At 35.0% G+C, this 20,889-nt stretch overlaps 1 protein-coding gene across 1 annotated transcript in view; it reads left to right on the top strand.

The window, feature by feature from the left end:
* LOC107726258 (zinc transporter ZIP11-like) overlaps window positions 1-12,621 on the top strand; it is a 113,690-nt gene extending 101,069 nt beyond the window's left edge. The window contains exons 10-12 of the mRNA XM_016535789.1: window positions 10,830-10,928; window positions 12,126-12,284; window positions 12,367-12,621. Of these exons, the coding sequence (XP_016391275.1) occupies window positions 10,830-10,928; window positions 12,126-12,284; window positions 12,367-12,445 (337 nt within the window). The 3' untranslated portion in view covers window positions 12,446-12,621. The remainder of the gene's footprint in view (window positions 1-10,829; window positions 10,929-12,125; window positions 12,285-12,366) is intronic.
* Window positions 12,622-20,889: the final 8,268 nt, after the last annotated feature.

Genomic DNA, 20,889 nt, shown 5'->3' with positions numbered 1-20,889 from the left:
GTGACGTGACTCTGGATGAACAGCTGTGATGTGACGTGACTCTGGACGAACAGCTGAGATGTGACGAGACTCTGGAAGATCAGCTGTGATGTGACGTGACTCTAGAAGATCAGCTGAGACTTGACTTGACTCAGCAATGGAAGCTGTGACTTGACTTGACTCTTGACTCAGTGTAGCATTATATTTCAGTGCAATATCTTCACTTTTTAGTGCAATGTTTTTATACCCCCATTCCTTCAGTGCACTGTGTAATACTTGTAATACTGGGTAATAATTTACTCAGAGCCAGAAGTCTACCTCATATCAGTGCAATAATCATTTTAACAAGCTGTTACTTACTATTTATTTATTTTTATATACAAGCAATTCTTTCTATTTCATTCTCTTTATTCTCTTGTCTTAGCTTAAATATTTTAATTATACATCTCTTTGTATCATGTATATTTATTTTTAGTTTATTTTGTCTATTATGTACCACGCACCTTACGCAGAAGCCCTGCAATTTCGTTGTATCTTGTGAACAATGAAAATAAAGCATTCTAATTCTAATTCTAATTCTAATGAAGATCAGCTGTGACTTGACTTGACTCAGGAAGATCAGCTGTGACTTGATTTGACTAGTAGATTACAGTAGATTAGAGTAGATTACATACAAAATCAATGCAAGATGCGAATGACACGAATTGGCCGACACGATTACAGATTAATATTCGCCTCAATATATATAATATATTAATATTACCTGATTAATAATCTTCTGCGCAATCCAATCAGTGAAGAGTTTATAGACACATCAAGTTTGACATGTTGTTGTTGTTGATGTGCGTAAAGACACAATGTTTTTTTTCCTGTGAGTGACACGAAAAACATCCCGCGAATATTCTAGAGTGATTAACGTGATCCTACTATTCGCTTCGCTTTGGGTGTGCACACACCATTATTCTCTTTTCATGTTAATTGCCTTTCAGCCAAAATAAGCAGCTAGAATAGAGCTAAAGAAGCACAATTACCGTTTTGTCAGAGTTTATCATTGTTTTGATATACTTGCATGTTTGTTGCCTGGATAGAAATGGGCTGATTTGCCTTTAGGGGACTTTGGTTCAATGGTGATGCAGTTATGGATAAAGGGTCATGCCCTCTTCAAACAAATGAGGCCTGCATTTATGATTCATTTTAATATTGCTTATGAAATCACCCATACCCAGACTTTATGTATGCAGCACAAATGACTTGAATATAATCTTCTAATTAGCACATCAGTACATTTCAGCATCTTCTTCTCCATGCTCATCTCATACATCATATTCATATTTTTCTGTCGTTTTCCACATGCATCCATATTGTGTTGATGCATTGCATCAGCGTCTGCTCTTTCAGAATAATGTCCTTGATCCTTCATCTCCAGACACACTCTAGTACAGTAAACATCCTTAACATCACGCATTATGCTGCTTTTGACTGAACAAATTCAAGCTGAGCTGTTTCTAAAAGTATATGTTGTGTATCACAGTTTATAAGACTGAAAGGAGCATTAAATGGAGTCTGGAAATCCTCATCACGCTTCATGTGTCAGTGTCACATCTTCAAAACATTCCCAGAATTTGCTAACGTCTCTCTCTCTCATCATGTCTACATGTCTGAAATGACAAATGCATTCAATTTGTCAATCATGGATGCTACACATTTCTTTCAATTTCTTCCATGTGTCTCCAAATACATATTTTTGCTTTAGTTGCAATAAAGCAGGTTGTCTATCTGCGCCACTAAGTTGCTGAATTCAGTGAATGGATCAGTCTAAAAGTACCAGTTCTGCTAAACAAACATTGTTTTTGTGTATTTGGGTTGGTGGGTTTGTGATGGACCTGTTTCTCGTTTCCTTTTCCCCTAAATCCATCAGGAATAAGTCGGCTGGAGCTTTTGGTTTTGTATTATTCAAGTTGTTGCTGCATGAACTTCTTTGTCTAGAGAAAATGTCCTTTATGTTTACTATATTAATCAAAAGCAACCAATGAGTTTTAAGTATCAAATTAAGATCATATCTTAGGTTAAGAAGAGATGTGGGTGTAATTAATAAAATAAAATAATAACAATAACAACAACAACAACAACAATAATAATTATAATATTAATGCACTAATGAGCTTTACATGCTCATGAAGTAATAAACATTTTGACCCATTAATTGCATTAATTTTAGTTATTCAAAACAATATCATTTACATATTTTACAATATAAAATTATCTCTTGTTTTTTTTTTCTAAAGATCAGCGTCTTGCAGATTTTGCAAATAGTATAAATTTCTTGGTCTAAAAAAAAAAAGAAAGCCCATTATGTTAACTAGCTAAATCAAAACCAACTAATGAATACAAGTATGAAATCAAGATCTTAGTTTAATAAGGGATATGGGTGTCTAAAAAAAAAAAGAAAGCCCATTATGTTAACTAGCTAAATCAAAACCAACTAATGAATACAAGTATGAAATCAAGATCTTAGTTTAATTGTTATTATTATTATTATTATTATTATTATTATTATTATTGTTGTTATAAATGCATACTTAAATGAGCTTATAAGTATCAAGTCAAGATCATATTTTAGGTTAATAAGAGATATGGGTATAATAATAATAATAATAATAATTAATTAACAAGCTTTAAATTCTTATGAAATTTTGAAGTTGGTTTGAGAAAGCCTAGCCTGAATGTCTGAAAGTTTAGATAGATGTTGATAGCATGATATACCACATTGCTAACATGATTGAACATGTTCCTATCATGTTTTTAACATGCTTAGCATGTTGCTGGCATGTTTCTAGCATGATTAACATGTTGCTAGCATGTTACTAACATATTTTAGCATGATTAACATATCGTTAGCATGATTAACATGTTTTTAAGCATATTGTTAGCATGATTAAAATGTTGTTAACATGTTTTAACATGATTAACATATTGTTACCATGTTTCAAACATGATTAGCATGTTGTTAACATGTTGCTAACATGTTTCCAGCGTAATTTGCAAGTTGTTAACATGTTTTTAGAATGATTAGCATGTTGCTAGCATATTGCCAATCATGTTTCTAGCATGTTTTAGCATGATAAGAATGTTTTGAACATGTTTACATGTTTCTAACATGATTAGCATGTTACTAACAAGTTTCTAGCATGATTAGCATGTTGCTAGTGATAGACAGCTTAAACACTCTATAAATCAAAAGTTTTCCGAGTTTTGGAAAAAAAAAATATTATTATATTTTTTTTAAATAATGAGCTTTAAATGCTCCTGAATAAATCAATAAACATTTTAACCTATGAATTACATTACTTTCACTTATTCTTTATTTGCATTTTACAATTTTAATGACCTCTTATTTATTTATTTTTTTCTAATGATCAACGTCTTGCAGATTTTATGTGGAATGTAATCTTATGAGGAGAACTGTGTGCAGAAAGTTCAGTCTTCCCTTCAAAATGTACTGTATATGCAAGCTGTGAAAATATTTAGTGAAAATGTGATGTAGTGAGAAAAGAAAGCAGAGAGAGAGAGCAGTGCGAGGGCTGGACTGATGGCTCTCTATCTAAATGTTATTCTCAGCAGTCCTCAAAGAGCACATTGTGCTTTGAATCTCAAAAACATAGGGCCCCTGTTCTCCGGCTCTCTGTCTCTCATCCATCTCTCTCCCTCTTTCTCCACATCCCTCCATTTCCTCCACCCTGCGTTTTCATTTTGCCGTCTCTCATCTCGCTCCCATGATAAGGGCTTTAAAAGACCTTAAGGGATTGGAAGAACTAATTTCTAACGATCGCTTTTATTCTCTTGTTTTATTGAGTTATGGCAGCATCTGCTGGGCTTTTCAACCCTCTCTGCCCTCTTATATTATTTGTTTGTTTTTTCCTTCAAGGACAAGCATGTCGACAACATTTGATGATTTGACCATAATAAAATAATCCAATTCATCACCAATATGAATGCCTCATGTACATAATTTTGCAGATTTTTTCCTAAAAATCAGTGCTAAACATGTGCATCTGGCTCTGCTCAGAACAGTAAAGGGTTTTTTTCTGTGAGCAAATGCTCTTAGTCAGAGTTTGGACTTCATTCAGGTTAGGTTTAGCAGGACTTGGCTCCGCGCCCCAGGTGTGTGTGTGTGTGTGTGTGTGTGTGTGTGTGTGTGTGTGTGTGTGCGTTTATACATGCCAGTAAAATATGACCCACAATTCAACTTTCTGTCTGGCTGCTTCAGAGACAGGAAACCGTGAGATTCTGCATTACAGTGCTGAAAGTTATAGAGAGTTTATGGGATAGATTGTGTCTGTATAATAGTTATGCAACTATGTAACGACTTAGTTAAAGCTCAAACAATAATCAGAGGTTATGGCTAGTACTATGAAATATGCCACCCCATGCTTGCAAAATATCTCTAAACTCATAGGATCTATATGACCTTTTAGTCTACTTCTTGTAAGATTGAGACCATTGTACCAGTCGCAATGAGACATTTCAAATGATACCAGACATGACTGTGAATATCACTTGCATTCATGTAGAACATTATACTTTGCTATTGACCGTTCTGAGTGAGCTGAGTGAGGGGAAGGAAGTGTGTGAGAGAGAAGCTTTCCTGCATCTTCTCTCAGTGAGATGTGGAAACACGTCTGTATGTTAATACACTGTGTTTGTATTGTCTGAATCTCAGGAGATCAAAGTGTCTGAGGTTCTTCCAGCCTTACAAGTTCTTGCTTATACAAATACTTTTATATATTCATCCAATACTAAAAACAATGATAGGTAGATAGGTAGATAGATAGACAGACAGACAGAGATAGAAGCTGTACTTGTACACTTATTGCCTAGATAGGAAATATCTGCCTGGTGGCAGTGGCTTCCCTTAAAATCTTTAGGTAACTATGAATAAGCAAAGCTCTGGGCTCTGCCTTCTTTGAAACAAACTAATGGGAAATGACAAGCCAGCACAAACATTGTGATCACCATTTTACGCTCACCGGTAAAAGTTTGCGTTAATATCCATGCAGTGCACAGCAAGAAGAAAATGATATGTAATAAAGCATTGTATTTTTGTATATGTGTTGTGTTTTGAGATTATGTCGTCTCGTTTCCTCTGTATTTCAGAGCAGTGAGTCACTAACCCTGCGTATGAATCTCTTTATCTGTACTCAATGCTGTAGTGTCATGCCTCCATCCTTTCAGTGTCATTCTACAGTGATGATGGATGCTGACACACATTTTCCCATGTCTGTACACACTTCCACAAGGAAAATCATGCATGTTTTAACACACCTTTTAACTGTTACTTGTATAAATTGTCTTGTCATCAACATTTGCAATTATTTAAAAAGTCTTTTAGAGCATAAGAGTATGCATATCACTCCCCTATAATGCAACTAGAATGTAGAGACATTTTTCAAGCTTAAAGATGGTCACTGCAGTCACTCATGCAATGTCAGCGGAGATCAGGACAATTAGATGAGCCCCAGAGACAGATCCAATGATCTGTCTCTGGTTATTGAAAGGGCCAATTCGATTATAATTTCTTTGCTTTATCTGATAACTATCTCACAACTATCTCTACTATCTCATAATTTTTTCTTAAATTTATTTGTATTAAAATAAATTTTGCATAAATTCTTGAATATTAAATTCGTACATTTTAATTTTTGTATGAAAATGTATTTATTTATTGAAAGGCCATTTTGAAAGGCCAGTTTATCTTGTAATTATTTCGCGTTGACATCAATGCTACTTTTTTTAAAATCTTTTGTTAAATTTTGCTTAAAGTCTTGAATATGTAATGCTTACATTTTTAATAAATAATTCATATATACACTGTTGTTCAAAAGTTTGGGATCAGTAAGATTTTTAATGTTTTTTTAAAGAAACATCTGCTCACTAAGGCTGCATTTATTTGATAAAAAATACAGAAACAATTTTTAATATTGTGAAATATTATTTAAATGTAAAATAATGGTTTTCTATTTCAATATACTTTAAAATATATTTTACCATTTATTTATTTAACATTTTTGATAGACCATTTCAATTGAAATTTCTTCTGTTGATCTGGTTATTATCCCCTTTTTTTTTTTTTTCTCTGATCTTTCGTAATCCTGACATTCGTAATAATTCGTTATTGGTTTCTAATACCTTTTTGAGAAAAAAAAGAGCATGTGAGCCTGTGGCAAATTACATTTATTTTTAAAATGCTACTTTTATTTTATTTTTCTTTTAAAGATAACACATAATTAACATTTCTTCGCAGAAATAGAAAGGCACTAACATCAGACCAAAATCTAAGAGACAAATCACAATTATAAAACAAATGACACAAGTCTTCCTCGTGTGTGTTACAAAAACTGCAAGTATTGTCAATGTCCATGAATTTAGAAATAGCTACTTTACATGGGTACATTTTGTGAAGGATTTGACCAGGTCGTTTTCCAATTAATATCAGAAATGTTTGCATTCCAAAATAACTTTCCTCTAGGGGAGATTTTATGATTTGATTGCAAAATGTGTCTAATATTTTTATTATTACAAGAGGAAGAAAATATTTCAATACCATTAATTTTTAATTCTGGAAATATCCTTTCATTGCTACCAAAAGAGAGGTGATTATTTATTAGTTGCATCAACCCATTTGGAATAGCTTTAACCACTTGTTGAAATTCTTTATATATATATATATATATGTATATATATATTATATATATATTACAGGTAATTATCCAACTATATTATTACCTATATTATATTGATACCTATATTATTATAAAGGTAATTATCCACCTTTTTTTTCTTTCTGATCTTTCGTAATCCTGACATTCGTAATAATTCGTTATTGGTTTCTAATACCTTTTTGAGAAAAAAAAGAGCATGTGAGCCTGTGGCAAATTACATTTATTTTTAAAATGCTACTTTTATTTTATTTTTTTGTGTAACCTTTAATGAAAGAGAAGATGAATTAATTTACATAGGACTGTATAGGTAATATATAATTGACTGAGTTGAATGTTTCTGCACTGTTCAGTGAAACTTTGTTTTGAGCCAGTAGATCACACGGCTGATCGATTGTGGCAAAACAGAGGCTGTGTTTAGGTATATTTTCCCACAGTTGTGAGTGAAAAGCAGTGGGTACGCTGGGTGCGCAGGTCAAAGATCGCCGGAAAGCCATAGTGATTGGTGCAGATGGTTTTGGGGATTTTCCCTCATTTCACCCAGATCCCCATGCTCTTCCCAACACACAGATGCCCATTCAGGGCAGACCCCCATGGATGGAGGGGGGGCACCAAAGGCCCTTTGTGCCCAGAGAGGAGCTCTGTGGTCAGACACTGGAGCCACTGTCTTCCCCTCTCAATGGAGGCTTCTTCATGCTTTTGCAATAACGCTGGAATGTTTCCCTTTATGCTTTTTTGTTTGTTTTAATACAGACGTTAGCCCAGACACACACTGTATCACAAACACACATCACCACTTCATTTCACTTCGCCTTTAAACTTGTATACTGAGCTAAGAAAGGGACGTGTTGGAAGGACATTGTACATTTTAAGATCTCCACCTTATTTTACTGCTGAGAGCTTGCGGTTACTGAAGCCTGTCCTCAGAGGTGGGTGAATAGACTCACAGAAATAGAGCTGCCTCAGAGGAGTGAAATATGCCAGAGAAGAATTCCTGGGGATGGGAAAACGTGTTTCTGAAATGGTGAGAAGGGCTGTTGTTTCCACACTGTGTGAACATTAGGCCGTGGACTCTTCAGTTGGTTGAGTGAGTTCACTTCGCCCTTCTCCAAAAACTCCCCTTGGTTTTCTCTTCAGTCTTTCATTATGCCACATCACAGTCTCTCGTGTCCTCTCATCCGTTCTTCATTTCTCTTCCTCTCAAGTCAACAGGAAATGGAAAATCACTCCATCTATTGTCTAAATGCATCTCAGGGATTTTATTGTGAACGATTCATCCATGCAAAATCCATAAAAATTGACCTCATAATGTTTAATCAAAATGTCATAGTTTCTACACCGCCAGTCAAAGCTTGCACACGCTTGGCTGAATTTATATTTCTCATGATCTGAAGGCTTAAATTCATGAACATTTACATTTTAAATAAATAAAGCTTTTTATATACGTAAATGCAATGTTTTTGAACATCTGGTCATTATCTCAAATCTCAAAACTTGATCTTTTGGTAAAACGACAGACTTCTCACTGGTGACATATGCAGGACTTCTCTAATGATTTAATCTGCTTAAACTCCACCCCTTTATGCCTCCATCCAATCAACAACTGATGCACAGAACCAAGTCCCCGCCCTACTTTTTTCCCCAACAATCACTCGGATGTACATCACAATATGGAAGAAAAGATCTGCTGCTACTGCCAGTTGATCATAACTTGAATTTTCACTTTTCACTTTTCACCTTGTTCTTGGTCTGAACTAGGAAATTAGTTACACCTAACCAGACACGATGCATTAAAGTGATCAGTAATAAAAACTATATTAATGTCTGTTGCATTGCATGCTATAGCCCCGCCCACCATGATATCTCATTGGCCCAAAATCCCACTCCAGCAGATCCTATGAAAATAAATGAATGAGACTGAACGATTTCATACAGATTAGCCACCAAATTTGCCAAAATGAAAAATACTCACAAAATGCCAAGAGATTGTGTTGGAGAAACAGACCAAAGCCATTTGGACCACTTTAATAATAGTTTAATGGTGCTCTTTTGGTGTTTTGGAGCTTGAAAGTTTTAGTCCTCGTTCACATGCATTATGTTGAAGCGAACGGCCAGAATGTTCAAGACATACAAATTTATGCAAATGAAATAATATAATACAATAATAATACAATTATCCACCAATTTGCCAAAATGTAAAATAGTTATACATTTCCATGAAAAATGAGCCATTTGGTCCACTTTAATAATAGTTTAATGGTGTTTTTTTTTTTTTTCTTGATAGTCCTAGTCCTCGTTCACATGCATTATGCTGAAAATAATGGCTAGAATGTTCTTCAATACATGCAAAAACCTACAAATGAGATCGTACGAATTCAAATGAATTAGCCACCAATTTGCCAAAAAGGAAATAGTCACTAATTGCATGAGACTGCCTTGAAGGAACAGTCCAACATTTACAGTATTGCTTCAGAAGACTTGGAAGAATTGCCATTTGGACCATTTTTGTAATATTTTAGTGGTGATTTTTTTGGAGCTTGACAGTCCTAGTCCTCGTTCACATGCATTATGTTGAAAAGAATGGCCAGGATGTTCTTCAAGACGTAAAAATTCATACAAATTAGCCACCAATTTGCCAAAATTTAAAATCGTTACGAATTTCCATGATATTGTCTTGAAGGAACAGACCAGAATGTACCGTTTAGCCTCAGAAGACTTTGGACCACTTAGATTTTTTGTGTGTTTTTTTGGAGCTTGACAGTCCTAGTCCTCATTCACATGCATGAAGGTGAAAAAAGGCATGTTCTTCTAGACGTACAAAAAAAAAAAATGAATTAGTACAAATTAAAATGAATTAGTCAGCAATTCACATTCAGGAACTTATGAATTGCTATAAGATTGTGACCAAACAAAAATGAACAGTATTCCATCAGAAGACTTGAAAGAACTACTTTTACAATATTTTAATGGTGCTTTTTTTTTTGTCAATTTGGAGCTTGACAGTCCCAGTTCTCATTCACGTGCATTACGTTAAAAAAGGACGGCCAGAATGTTCTTCCAGTTGTACGAATGACATTGTATTAATTCATGCAAATTAGCTTCCAATTAGTCATAATGTAAATAGTTATAACTTGCCATATGGTTGTGTTGAAGGAACAGTCTTAAAGTTACAGTACTGCTTCAGAAGACTTGGAAGAAGAGCCATTTAGACCACTTTAATAATAGTTTAATGGTGTGTGTGTGTGTGTGTCTTGACAGTCCTAGTCCTCATTCATGTGCATACATTTTTGTTACACTGCTTTGATTTTGTGTTGCATGTAAGAACGAGTTTGCAAGAGTCCGTTCTCTTCAGTCTTTCGCTTGCGTTCTGTCTCCCTCCAACTCTCCAGCCTTTCCGTGACTAGCTGTCATTAATCTGACTTCTCTGGGGGCAGTACCTTGAGCGCATGCCAGCGCACATCGTACAGCAGGAGAGACTGAAGAAGGCAGTGAAGAGGGGGGAGTCAAAACACTCTTCCCAAAACAGAGCAGCTTTTCTAGCTTTGTGAGCGCAGGCTCCGGGAACTTCTAGAGGGCGGCTGCTTTACGATGTGGAGAAGTGTAGGCCGAGCAAATAGAGCTGCTTATCAGTTGTGTGGTGGAGACCACCCTCAGACCGCCTCGGGAGAGAAACCCGCTCCCAGCGCCTTCCCACAACTCTCCAGAACAAATCAAAGTCATCCTCCATAATGAAGTGTTGTTCTTACACTCTGGTTTGAGTAAATGCCCGCTGACACACTCGTGAGCCGTTTTACAGTCACCGTCTTGGCTTGTGTGGGAAACTTTCATGCAGGATTATCCAAACACAACAGTGTGATTCCAGATGTAGTTCGTGCCCCATCCGTAACCCGTTTTTCTCATGGTCTTGTGGTACGACACACCCATATGCTGCACTTCAGAAAGCCTTCATCTGATTCAGACGGAGAGCTTTAGTCAACAGTCGTTTCTCAAGCCTGGCACGGCCGACGCTGTTAAATCTTTCGCTGAGATAATGTGTGAAGTTAAGAGAGTTGAAAAGTTACAGAGTGTCAAAACCGATCTGTGTGTGTGCTCTCCGTTGGGAACTGATTTGGCGATAATGTCTGTTTCTTTCAGAAATTTGGCTGTAGGCATTGGCATTCAGAACTTTCCAGAAGGCCTTGCCGTGAGTCTCCCATTGCGGGGTTCTGGAGTGTCCACATGGCGATCCTTTTGGTGAGTCCAGACAGATACACATTCACATCCAAAACCTAGTGAGCTGCCTGCATGGACGACGTTTTAATGTGTCGTGGCATAAAGTGTTACACTTCCAAAACAAAGGCTGCTCCAAATAGTTTAGACACCGTAATTTGGACAAACATGCAAGGTTCATAATACCTAACGGTTGGATTTGCCAAAGTTTGCAAGGTTTGTGGATTGAATTATTTATTAGATATTCAAAGAATTGCTTAAATTGTATAAATGCATATTTGTTGAATGCCGAACGTATATGAGAAAGTATTATAGTATTTGCTAGTAATTACTAATCATTACTGTTCATGTCTCGCTTTCGACATGTATTGGCTAAACAGAAAGTCTTAATTAAAAAAATAAAAAAATAAATAATAATAATTTAAAAAATCCTGTTTCCAACGCTTATTGGCCAAACAGAAAATCAAAAAAAAAAAAAAAAATCACTTCCAAAACAGAAATACTTAATTAAAAAAATAGAACTAACTAAATAAATAAATACTACTACTAATAATAATAATTACTGTTTAAGTCCCGCTTCTCACACTTATTGGCCAAAGAGAAAATCTAAATAAATAAAAAAACACTTCCAAAACAGAAATACTTAATTAAAAAATATAAATAAATAATAATAAATATAATAATAATAATTACTGTTTAAGTCAAGCTTCTGACACTTATTGGCCAAACAGAAGAAAAAAAATAAATAAATAAATAAAATACTGTTGATGTCCTGCTTTCAACACTTGTTGGCCAAACAGAAATACTTCATTAAAAAAATGATAATAATAATAATAATAGAAATTACTGTTTAAGTCCTGCTTCGGACACTTATCGGCCAAACAAGAAAAAAAATAAAAAATTGACATTTGAAAAAAATGCATTTGAAAAATACATACAAAACCAAAATTCTGCCAATAAATATTAGCCTTGGCGATATATTGGTGAACTACTAGTCTATTATTTAGCTTGCTGTCTTAGAAGGAAGCTGCTTATGTAGGCAGCTCTCTAGATTTTGGACCAATGCTACAGTCACAAACATTTATTATGGTCTATTTGTCTTAATTTATTCCTAATATGTCCTGATTGATTTCTGAGACGCTCTAAAACCTGTTAATTGAGTAGTTCAAAGTGCTGCAGTGATCTGTCCTAGTGTTGTATGTGCGTGTGTCGGCCTCACAGGTACGGGCAGCTGAGCGGGATGGTGGAGCCTCTGGCGGGGTTGCTAGGGGCCGTTGCCGTGGTGCTGGCGGAGCCGTTGCTACCGTACGCTCTGGCCTTCGCTGCAGGAGCCATGGTGTATGTGGTGGTGGACGACATCATTCCTGAAGCCCAAGTCAGGTGAGCAGCAGCACCGTAAACAAGCGTTCACTGGAAAGACTGCAGATGTTCATATGCCACTGAATGTGTGTTTCTTTCACAGCGGGAATGGCAAACTGGCCTCATGGACGTCCATTCTGGGCTTCATCGTGATGATGTCACTGGATGTGGGGCTTGGCTGAGCCTTTTCATTGGACGAATCTTCGAATGTCAGCTGACTGCACTGAAAAAAAAAGTGACCAAAGCAGCCTTTTTTCTCGGTGTATAGGTTTATTAATCAATGGAATATTTTTCTACTTAATGTATTTTATGTAATTTTTTTTTTGCTATTTTATTTGTTTTATATGGGAGCCCATTTCTGCCACTGAATAAAAAATAAAAGCGCGCGTGTGTGTGTGTGTGTGTACCTGAGCGTTTCCCATCATAAATTTAAAGACCATATGTTCTCAATATTGTTGTGTACTCATTTGAATGAAAAGCAATGCTAATTAAATGAATCGGTTGGTTTTTAACTAGTCTTTCCAGTCATCCATTCACTTTCAAATTATAAATTGAAGTGTTTTTTTTTTTTTTTGAAATTTTTTGAATTGCTGATTTTTACAGATTATATGCAACAAGAGGTAAGGTAAAATGTAAGGTAAACTTCACACGTGTGAATGAAGTAAAATGATTACACTGTATAACCCATTTGTGTTAATTTGTTCTGTACTGTGTGTGAAATACATTAATTTTGTTTCATTGCTTAAATAGGGAGAAAGAAATAAACAGATTTTCTAAATTATTCTCTTTTTGTTTTGCTGTTGTTTTTTAGGCTAACTTTGTGTAAGAGCAGTTTACAGTTTTCATTACTCGCAATTGCGAGTTTATATCTCACAATAAAAAAAAAAAAAAAAGAGTCAGAATTGTGAGATATAAACTTGAGATATAAACTCGCCATAGTGAGAAAAAAAGTCAGAATTGTGAGAAAAATAAGTTGCAATTAACTTTTTTATTTTTTATTCAGTGGCAGAAATGGGCTTCCATAGTTTTATGAACGACTCACGGACCACATTTATTTAGACAGGGTGGAAAGATTGATTGCAAAATACTTGAAAAATGATTCAAACTTGAATAAATGACTTAGGGGTTGTTTCAGGGTGCGTGCACGCGTGTGTGTGTGTGTGTGTGTGTGGTTGTTTTTTAGGCTAACTTTGTGTAAGAGCAGTTTACAGTTTTCATTATTTATTTATTTAAATTTATTTGAAAAGGGACCATGCACAATTTTAACATAAATGTTTCCATTTCATGCATTGTACCGAATTTAGCCAATGGCTAGTTTTCATCCGCGGTCCCTTGGCAGGTAATCATCTGCCATGACATTTAATCTCATGAGATTTAAGGTAGATATCAGTCCTATCAAGCTGGTTCCTTCTGTTTATAATTTAAACTGTAGATGCACACATGGACTTACATCATGTCAGCTTTCATAAAAGGCTGCAAGCTAAAAAACCTAAAGAGTAAGAGCTGCATTTAGTATCTCTTAGTCACTCTTATCTAGCATACACTAAATACTTTTCACATATTAATAAAAGTAGCTACAGTAAAAAAAAATCTGTGAAATGTACAGTAAAAAATAACTTTGTACAGAACTTTACAGTAAAATGAAGTAACAGCATTTTAGGTTTAACGGATTAAACTTGAATTTACAGTAAAAAAATGTATATTTCATTAAATTATATAATGTTAAAATACCAACCTACTGAAGTAGTAAAATCTATTTTGTAGCTTTATAATACACTGACAAATACCCAAAATAACAGGTGATAAAGAGAAAGCCACACGATGAATCAAAATTCATTTCCACAAGCTGAGGAGGTAAATGCTAATATATAGAAGTTGCACAATGCCATTCACACAAATACAACACTAACATAACACACAAAAATAATGCAGTAAACATTATTTTAACAACATAAGATGTGATGTAAAAACTTAATGTGCATTACTGATAAGAAAAAAAAACTAGAGGAAACAATTATTTAAATTTAAAAAAAAAACAATCCGAAGCATCACACAGGGAATTCTGGGAATGACAATTTACGTTTTTCACTGTAAATTATAAGATGACTTGTTCTTTTTCACTTCCAAAAACTGTAAACTTAACAGTATTTGACTGTTTACATAAAATGTCCTGTTCGATTTGTTACAGGTTTTGACCGTATACGGCAAAGGAACATCTTTACCGTTAAAATTTCGATCATTTTTTTACAGTGTGGTTTTGCATCAAATGCATGGATTTTGACATTCTTGACTGTAATTATATTACAGTCAAACTAAACTATTCAACCCTGTTATCCAAGAAAAAAATGATCAACAAATATTGTTATGTTATGTTATGTTTTATGTTATGTTATGTTACATGTTATGTTATGTTATGTTATGTTATGTTATGTTTTATGTTATGTTATGTTACATGTTATGTTATGTTATGTTATGTTATGTTTTATGTTATGTTATGTTATGTTATGTGATGTTGTTATGTTATATGTTATGTTATATGTTGTTTTATGTTATGTGATGTTGTTATGTTATATGTTGTTTTATGTTATGTTATGTTATGTTATGTTATGTTATCTTATGTTATGTTATGTTGTTTCTTTAATTTATAGGCAATATTTGGTCCCAAACTAGCTATGAAAGCTTAGGGTTTTTCTTTTCTTTCTTTTTTAAATATAATATTTATTTTATTATTAATTGCTAAAATTCTAGATAGAATCACACAAATCTATCCCGAAGGTTGGTAACATGTTTGTAAAAATAGCAACCTCCATAGAAAATGAACACAGCACATATAATTTGTAGTTTTACTTTAACATTTTCAGGATGATAATTACTTCAGACCCTGTTTTGTTCTCAAATGACGTTGGAAGTGTTTCAGTCAAAATAGTACATGAACTATGAAGAGAATGTGGAGGAAACCCAATGTTTTGCTCTAGAAGTGGCCATTAATCTTGTGGTTTCCTCTTGCAAAGTGGTTAATCTACAACAACATGTTACTGCTGTTCATTTATGTGAAATCTTTTTACGATGCACATAGAGTTAGATTTATATTTAGCCATCTGAACTTTTTCAAGTGATCTCATTTCTGTCCTCCACCACATAGCTTTAATCTTTGTTCAAACTGCACATTTGCTTCTTCATCCACCGCTTTGTTGCATTATTCTATAGGGCAAGCAAAGAAATTGAATGTCAAATTCCCATATACCAACTGAATGTGCTTCTCCGTAAGCTTCTTACAGAGCTCAGTTAGCTGGATTGCATATTTATAGGTCAGACATTGTGTTGTGGCAGTGGTTTGGCGTGAACTGCAATGGACTCGATTCCAGCGCTAAACTTTTTGATTATGTCGAGGTGGATAAGAAGGCTGCAATCAATACGTCATCACATTAGAAGCCTTATAGTTAAACGATTTCATTGTCGATCCCTAAGTCTTTGAACAGGACGGAGTTAGTTGCTTCCAGCTGCTTCTGTCTTTTGTTGAGTCAATAGAGCTCTGTTCTGAATGTTAACTCAGGTCAACTCCGGATTGGAGCTGGTTATTGCATTTAACAAAATTGTCTCTGTCTTGGAAGTTACATATTATTAATGAACCACAATGACTAAGATTGTCATTTAAAATATACAACTAGTCTAGAAAGCCAAAAAAGCTGAATAAATGGCACACAACAACTGTTTATGAGTCCTGTCGCCTTCATCACCCTGACCCAGATCATGAAGAAAGAGTTGTTGTATTTTTCACATAACCTGGAATAGTTGGCTGCAGTCATGTGATCTGTGGCACTGAAGTGGTTTTGGTTATGGCATGTGTGAAGGAATGTGTTGAGGTTAAATAAAGAGACGGCTCACAATGTCTTTGTGTTTCATAGTCGGCCTCCCGGTCATGCAGTAATGCAACTTGGACAAGCTCACCAACCAAGAAGTATGTGTGTGGGTGAGCGCGTATTATTCCATAAATCTTTGCTTTTGACCACATATGCACTAACTCGTACAGATTTATTTCAATATGAAGTGTTATGAAGGGAATGATTCTATCAAACAGAATACAGTATATGTCAATCTTAAAATATAATAAATCTTAAATATGCAGTTATACATCTGAATAACAAAGCGAATGTTCTTTCAGTATAACTGTACAAACGTCCAGCTTCAGCTGGAGCTATAGAGCCGTTTGCACTGCATATGAGATTTATAAATGTCTTCATATGTAAGATTTGTTAAGCGAGTGACAGCCTGTCTGAGGTGGATGGTGTGATTCATTAAACACATGAGGTGTGTTTATAATGGAGAGAGCTGCGTATCAAGTAACTTTAAGGTATTTTTTATGTGTGTGTTTTCTCTAGCAGATCTGTACTATCAACTCACTTCAAATAATTTTGAATAAATAAATATGTCAAATAAATAAAATATTTTTGTTACAGCTAAACATTTTCTGAAGTTGGATAATTTAATCAGTTTTTAAATGTTTTGTTTCATAATGAACTATTTTGCCCCTTTATTTATTTATTTATTAAAAATTATGAATCTAATAGTCTGTAAAATGTCTGTTTGCATTGTGACTACTTACCCCATATAGTGTGACAATATGAACATTTGTATACTTTTTGAGTGTTTAATATTTTCAATGTTATGGGTCGGGTATAAAGGTTTATATTGCTGACAAGGGAAAAGATAATTTGTCAAGATCATTTTGTCTATTTACTTCCATTCTCACAAATCAACGTTTACTGTATACATTTACTTTATACTTTTACCTTAAGAAAGTTAAAGAGGATTCTTTTGTCTCTCTATAAGACAGTAAACAATGCATTAACGAATGCACTGAAATGAGTAAATACAGAAACTTTAATGGCCACTTCCATTCTGGACGGTTGCCCTTGAATAGGAAGAAGCACTTCTGAACTAATAGAGAAAGCACATCTTCTAGTTGATCTGTACAGTAAGTAGAGCTCAGTGATTGGCTGGCAGCAGGTGTGTCTGTCCTTTGATTGGTGCAATCTGTTTCAGTCGCTGATTGGATGAGAAACCAGAAGTGTTAAAGTTCAAGTGCAGGGCAGTGGATCAAGCTGATTGACTTTGCACATTGAGTTCTGCTGGTCTCTGCTGTTCTCTGCTGGTCTCTTTCAGTGGTGCAGTCATATGTCTTGGATTTGTTTGTCTCCATCTGCTGGTGGTCTGATAGCACTTGCACTGTTTGGGATTTTTTTTTGCAATTTTGTTGCTCATTGGGGTTGAATGGGTATTACATTGATGTGCTACTACTGAAGGAGCGGGACTTTATATATGGTGTGATTTATGGCTATATTGCTGCCAGAAATATAGTGAATGTGTGGCAATGTCAGCGTTTTATTTGATCTATCGTAGAGTCATAAACAAACATTTGACTGTTGATATATTTTGCTTATGGTGTGCTGTCGTTCTGCTTGGCCAGACGCACTTTTCATCATTACCTATGCGATTCTGACTTTATTTTAAATCCAGTGGTGTTGTGGGCAACAGGAGAAGTCTGCTCTCATTAATGTAGTACACATAAGATTAATAATCATGAGGACTTTCTTGAACTAATGCCCTCAGAAGATGCTGAACGTCATTAAATTTCCAAATATCACCACTGAGGTCAAAACATCACAGCTGTGCCAGTATTGTGGGCTTCTAATGAAAGTAGTGACTCGCTCTATTTGTAACTGATACTGATCATTAGGACAGTGTTTTATAGGCTAATATGGATCGTGTATCCATGCATGGTTTGGAGAGTTTTCAAATGTGAATCAGTCTGACAGTTTGTCTAATATTTTCCATTTGCACTCTTTGAAATATTTTGAAAAGCTTCATATTTCTTAGTCCATGCACTTATTATTTCATTAGCTCATGCACTTCAGTTTTTGAGAGAATTGTCAAAATGATCCACCAAATAAAGATTTTTTTCACTCAAAAACTGAGGCCTGCAACCAACCAGTTCCAAAAAGAAACACAAAACCTGTGCAAATGGAAGGAAAACAACTTGACGAAAAGATTGCATCTAAGATTTGGTGATAATACAGCAGAATGAGAGATTTACAAGCAGTTTTTAAAAGGCCGGTCATTACTGACCAGGGCTGCGCTTCCCAAAAGCGTCGTAAGCTGCATTGAAACCAATGAAGCTACGATCAACTTAGGCTTACGATGCTTTTGGGAAACGCAGCCCAGGTTAGTTAAAAGATTTTCGGCACAACATAAGGGTTAAACATGCAACCGAACGATGCCATGTGATGCAGCATCATGCTATTTAAAATATTTATTATTGTGCAGTTTGTACGGTTTCAAAGGGAATTAAAACTGTAAGAAAAAAGAAAGGCACTGTTGACTTTCTGCCAGGATATTTTATTTAAGTTATGGACATGTTCTTTAACCCTAAAACACAACTAAATGTAATTCGTAATTTAAAGCATGAGTAAAACACCTGCGAAAAAAATAAAAATAATTAAAATCCTTCATATTAACACTAATGTACACTGGGGCCCTATTTTTTCTGATTTTCAGCAGTGTCGGTTCCAAACACCGCCAGAAGATGGCAGCAGTGCTCTATTAATAAAACGATTTGTTCAGGAGGCTGTGCACAAGCAACAAGTTTGTACATCTGACTTTCATGTCTCTCAGTGTCTTAGAAAATGAATAAACACGTGACACCAGTAGATCACATCATATTTTGATACCATTTAAACATCTCACCAAAACTGTCTCTCCTCAGCTGTTATGGTTTCAAGCGTCTTTTTACTGAAGACGAACTGTGCCGTCTCAGTCTTTTGTGTTTGCATGTATCAAGTTTCTTCAACCATATGAAGTCATATCTTAATCAAGCTCCCAAATCCTCTGGATTACAGTGTTTTAGTTTACGCTCAGCAGTCATGCTGAAACAACGTGCAGCTGTGAACCTGACAGCGGCAATCATTCACATTTAGACAAGCATACTTGCAAAGACGTTTTGAAGTTCAACCAAATAAAGATTCAATTATTATATGAAATTTTACCAGTTTAGACAGACTTCTTTAAATTAATCCTGCTTGAAATATTTCACAACAACAACAACAATAATATAATATTAATAATAATAACTAACTAACTAACTAAATACCTTACTTGGATGGGTACAACATGTTACCAATCTGCTACTACGCTCCAAATAAATGCAAATAGTGCTGCATATAGTGCCCTCTTCAGGCCAGTGGTGGTGTCTGTAACCTATATAGATATTATTATTATACATGTTTATTTATGTATTTATTTAAAATAAATTACCTTGAAATAAAAAAACAACTTCTGGATCCCCCATTGAAGTTCCCCGTGTTATATTAATGTCTTTTGAATTAATTCTGATATACTTTCTCAGACGTTTTATCCCTTAAATGCAGATTATTGTTCAATATTTCATCAGTCACTTGAAGGGTAATGATGAAAATAGTGCAGGAAATCTCAGTATTTCTCATCTAATGCATATGCAGCTGTTTATCCCACAGGCAGTGTTCAAACTGTACTTTATTATAAATCTTCGGTTTTAACCTTTTGTCCAGAAGGCTTTGGATGTGTTTCTTAACTTTAGTCTTCATTTGTTAGCAGCTTTGCGAGGGCGGGCTGGTTTTAGATCTCAGTAATACCTAGTTCCGCTTTAATAGGATCAGGCTTTGGACTGCAGGGGTCCGTGTGTGTCAGCCGGCTAGATCTGCTTCTAGGATGTCAGGTGAGCTTCAAACTATTGAAGAGGCATCATGTTGTTTACAGTCTTTCAAAGGGTTTTTCCATCTCATATGTAATGTAATCTGACTGTAATCAGTATTCTGCTGAGAAATAGTTCCTACATGAAGAAAGTAATAAGTAAAATCTCCATAACCTTTGCTGTAGGTGTGCAACTATTCATTTTTTACAATAACCAAGTATAAAATAATGCATTATTTGATTCCCACAGTGCATCTTTTTATTTTATTTTCATGCATTTTTCCCCCCAGCATTGAGTGGCTTATGTAACCAGTGAGGGACTAGATTGCTCAAACATAACATGTGGCAGGTAGAGTCTAAATAAAGGTCCAGATAGATGAAGACTGGTGAGCCAAGAAAACCTTCAACATGATGTAACTTGAATGTTTTAGTGAAAACAGAGAATTGTTTCTTTCCTCAAAAGAGTTTCCTTTGACGTTCAGGTTGTAGTTTATGGTTAAACCAACTTCTGATTCTTAGCAATTATCTAAACTCTATTATTTAACTTTAAGTTTTTTCTCATGTATGGTTCATTTAAAGGAATAGTTCACCCAAAAATTAAAATTTGCTGAAAATATCCTCGCCAAGATTAGGATGAGTTTGTTTCTTCGTCAGGTTTGTAGAAATGTAGCATTGCATCAGTGTCTCAGCAATGGATGCTCTGCAGTGAATGGGTGCCGTCAGAATGAGAGTCCAAACAGCTGATAAAAACACCACAATAATCCACAAGTAATCCACAGCACTCCAGTCCATCAGTTAACATCTGGAGAAGAAAAAAGCTGAAACAAATCCAGCATTAAGACGTTTTTAACTAAAATACATTGAGTCCATAATCCATAATAACGCTTCCTCCAGTAAAAAA

Source organism: Sinocyclocheilus rhinocerous, unplaced genomic scaffold (genome assembly GCF_001515625.1).
Source record: "Sinocyclocheilus rhinocerous isolate Xijiao unplaced genomic scaffold, SAMN03320098_v1.1 scaffold546, whole genome shotgun sequence".
NCBI classification, from domain to species: Eukaryota; Metazoa; Chordata; class Actinopteri; order Cypriniformes; family Cyprinidae; genus Sinocyclocheilus; species Sinocyclocheilus rhinocerous.
Note: the sequence above shows the minus strand (reverse complement) of the source record. Positions and strands in the feature narration are given on the sequence as shown.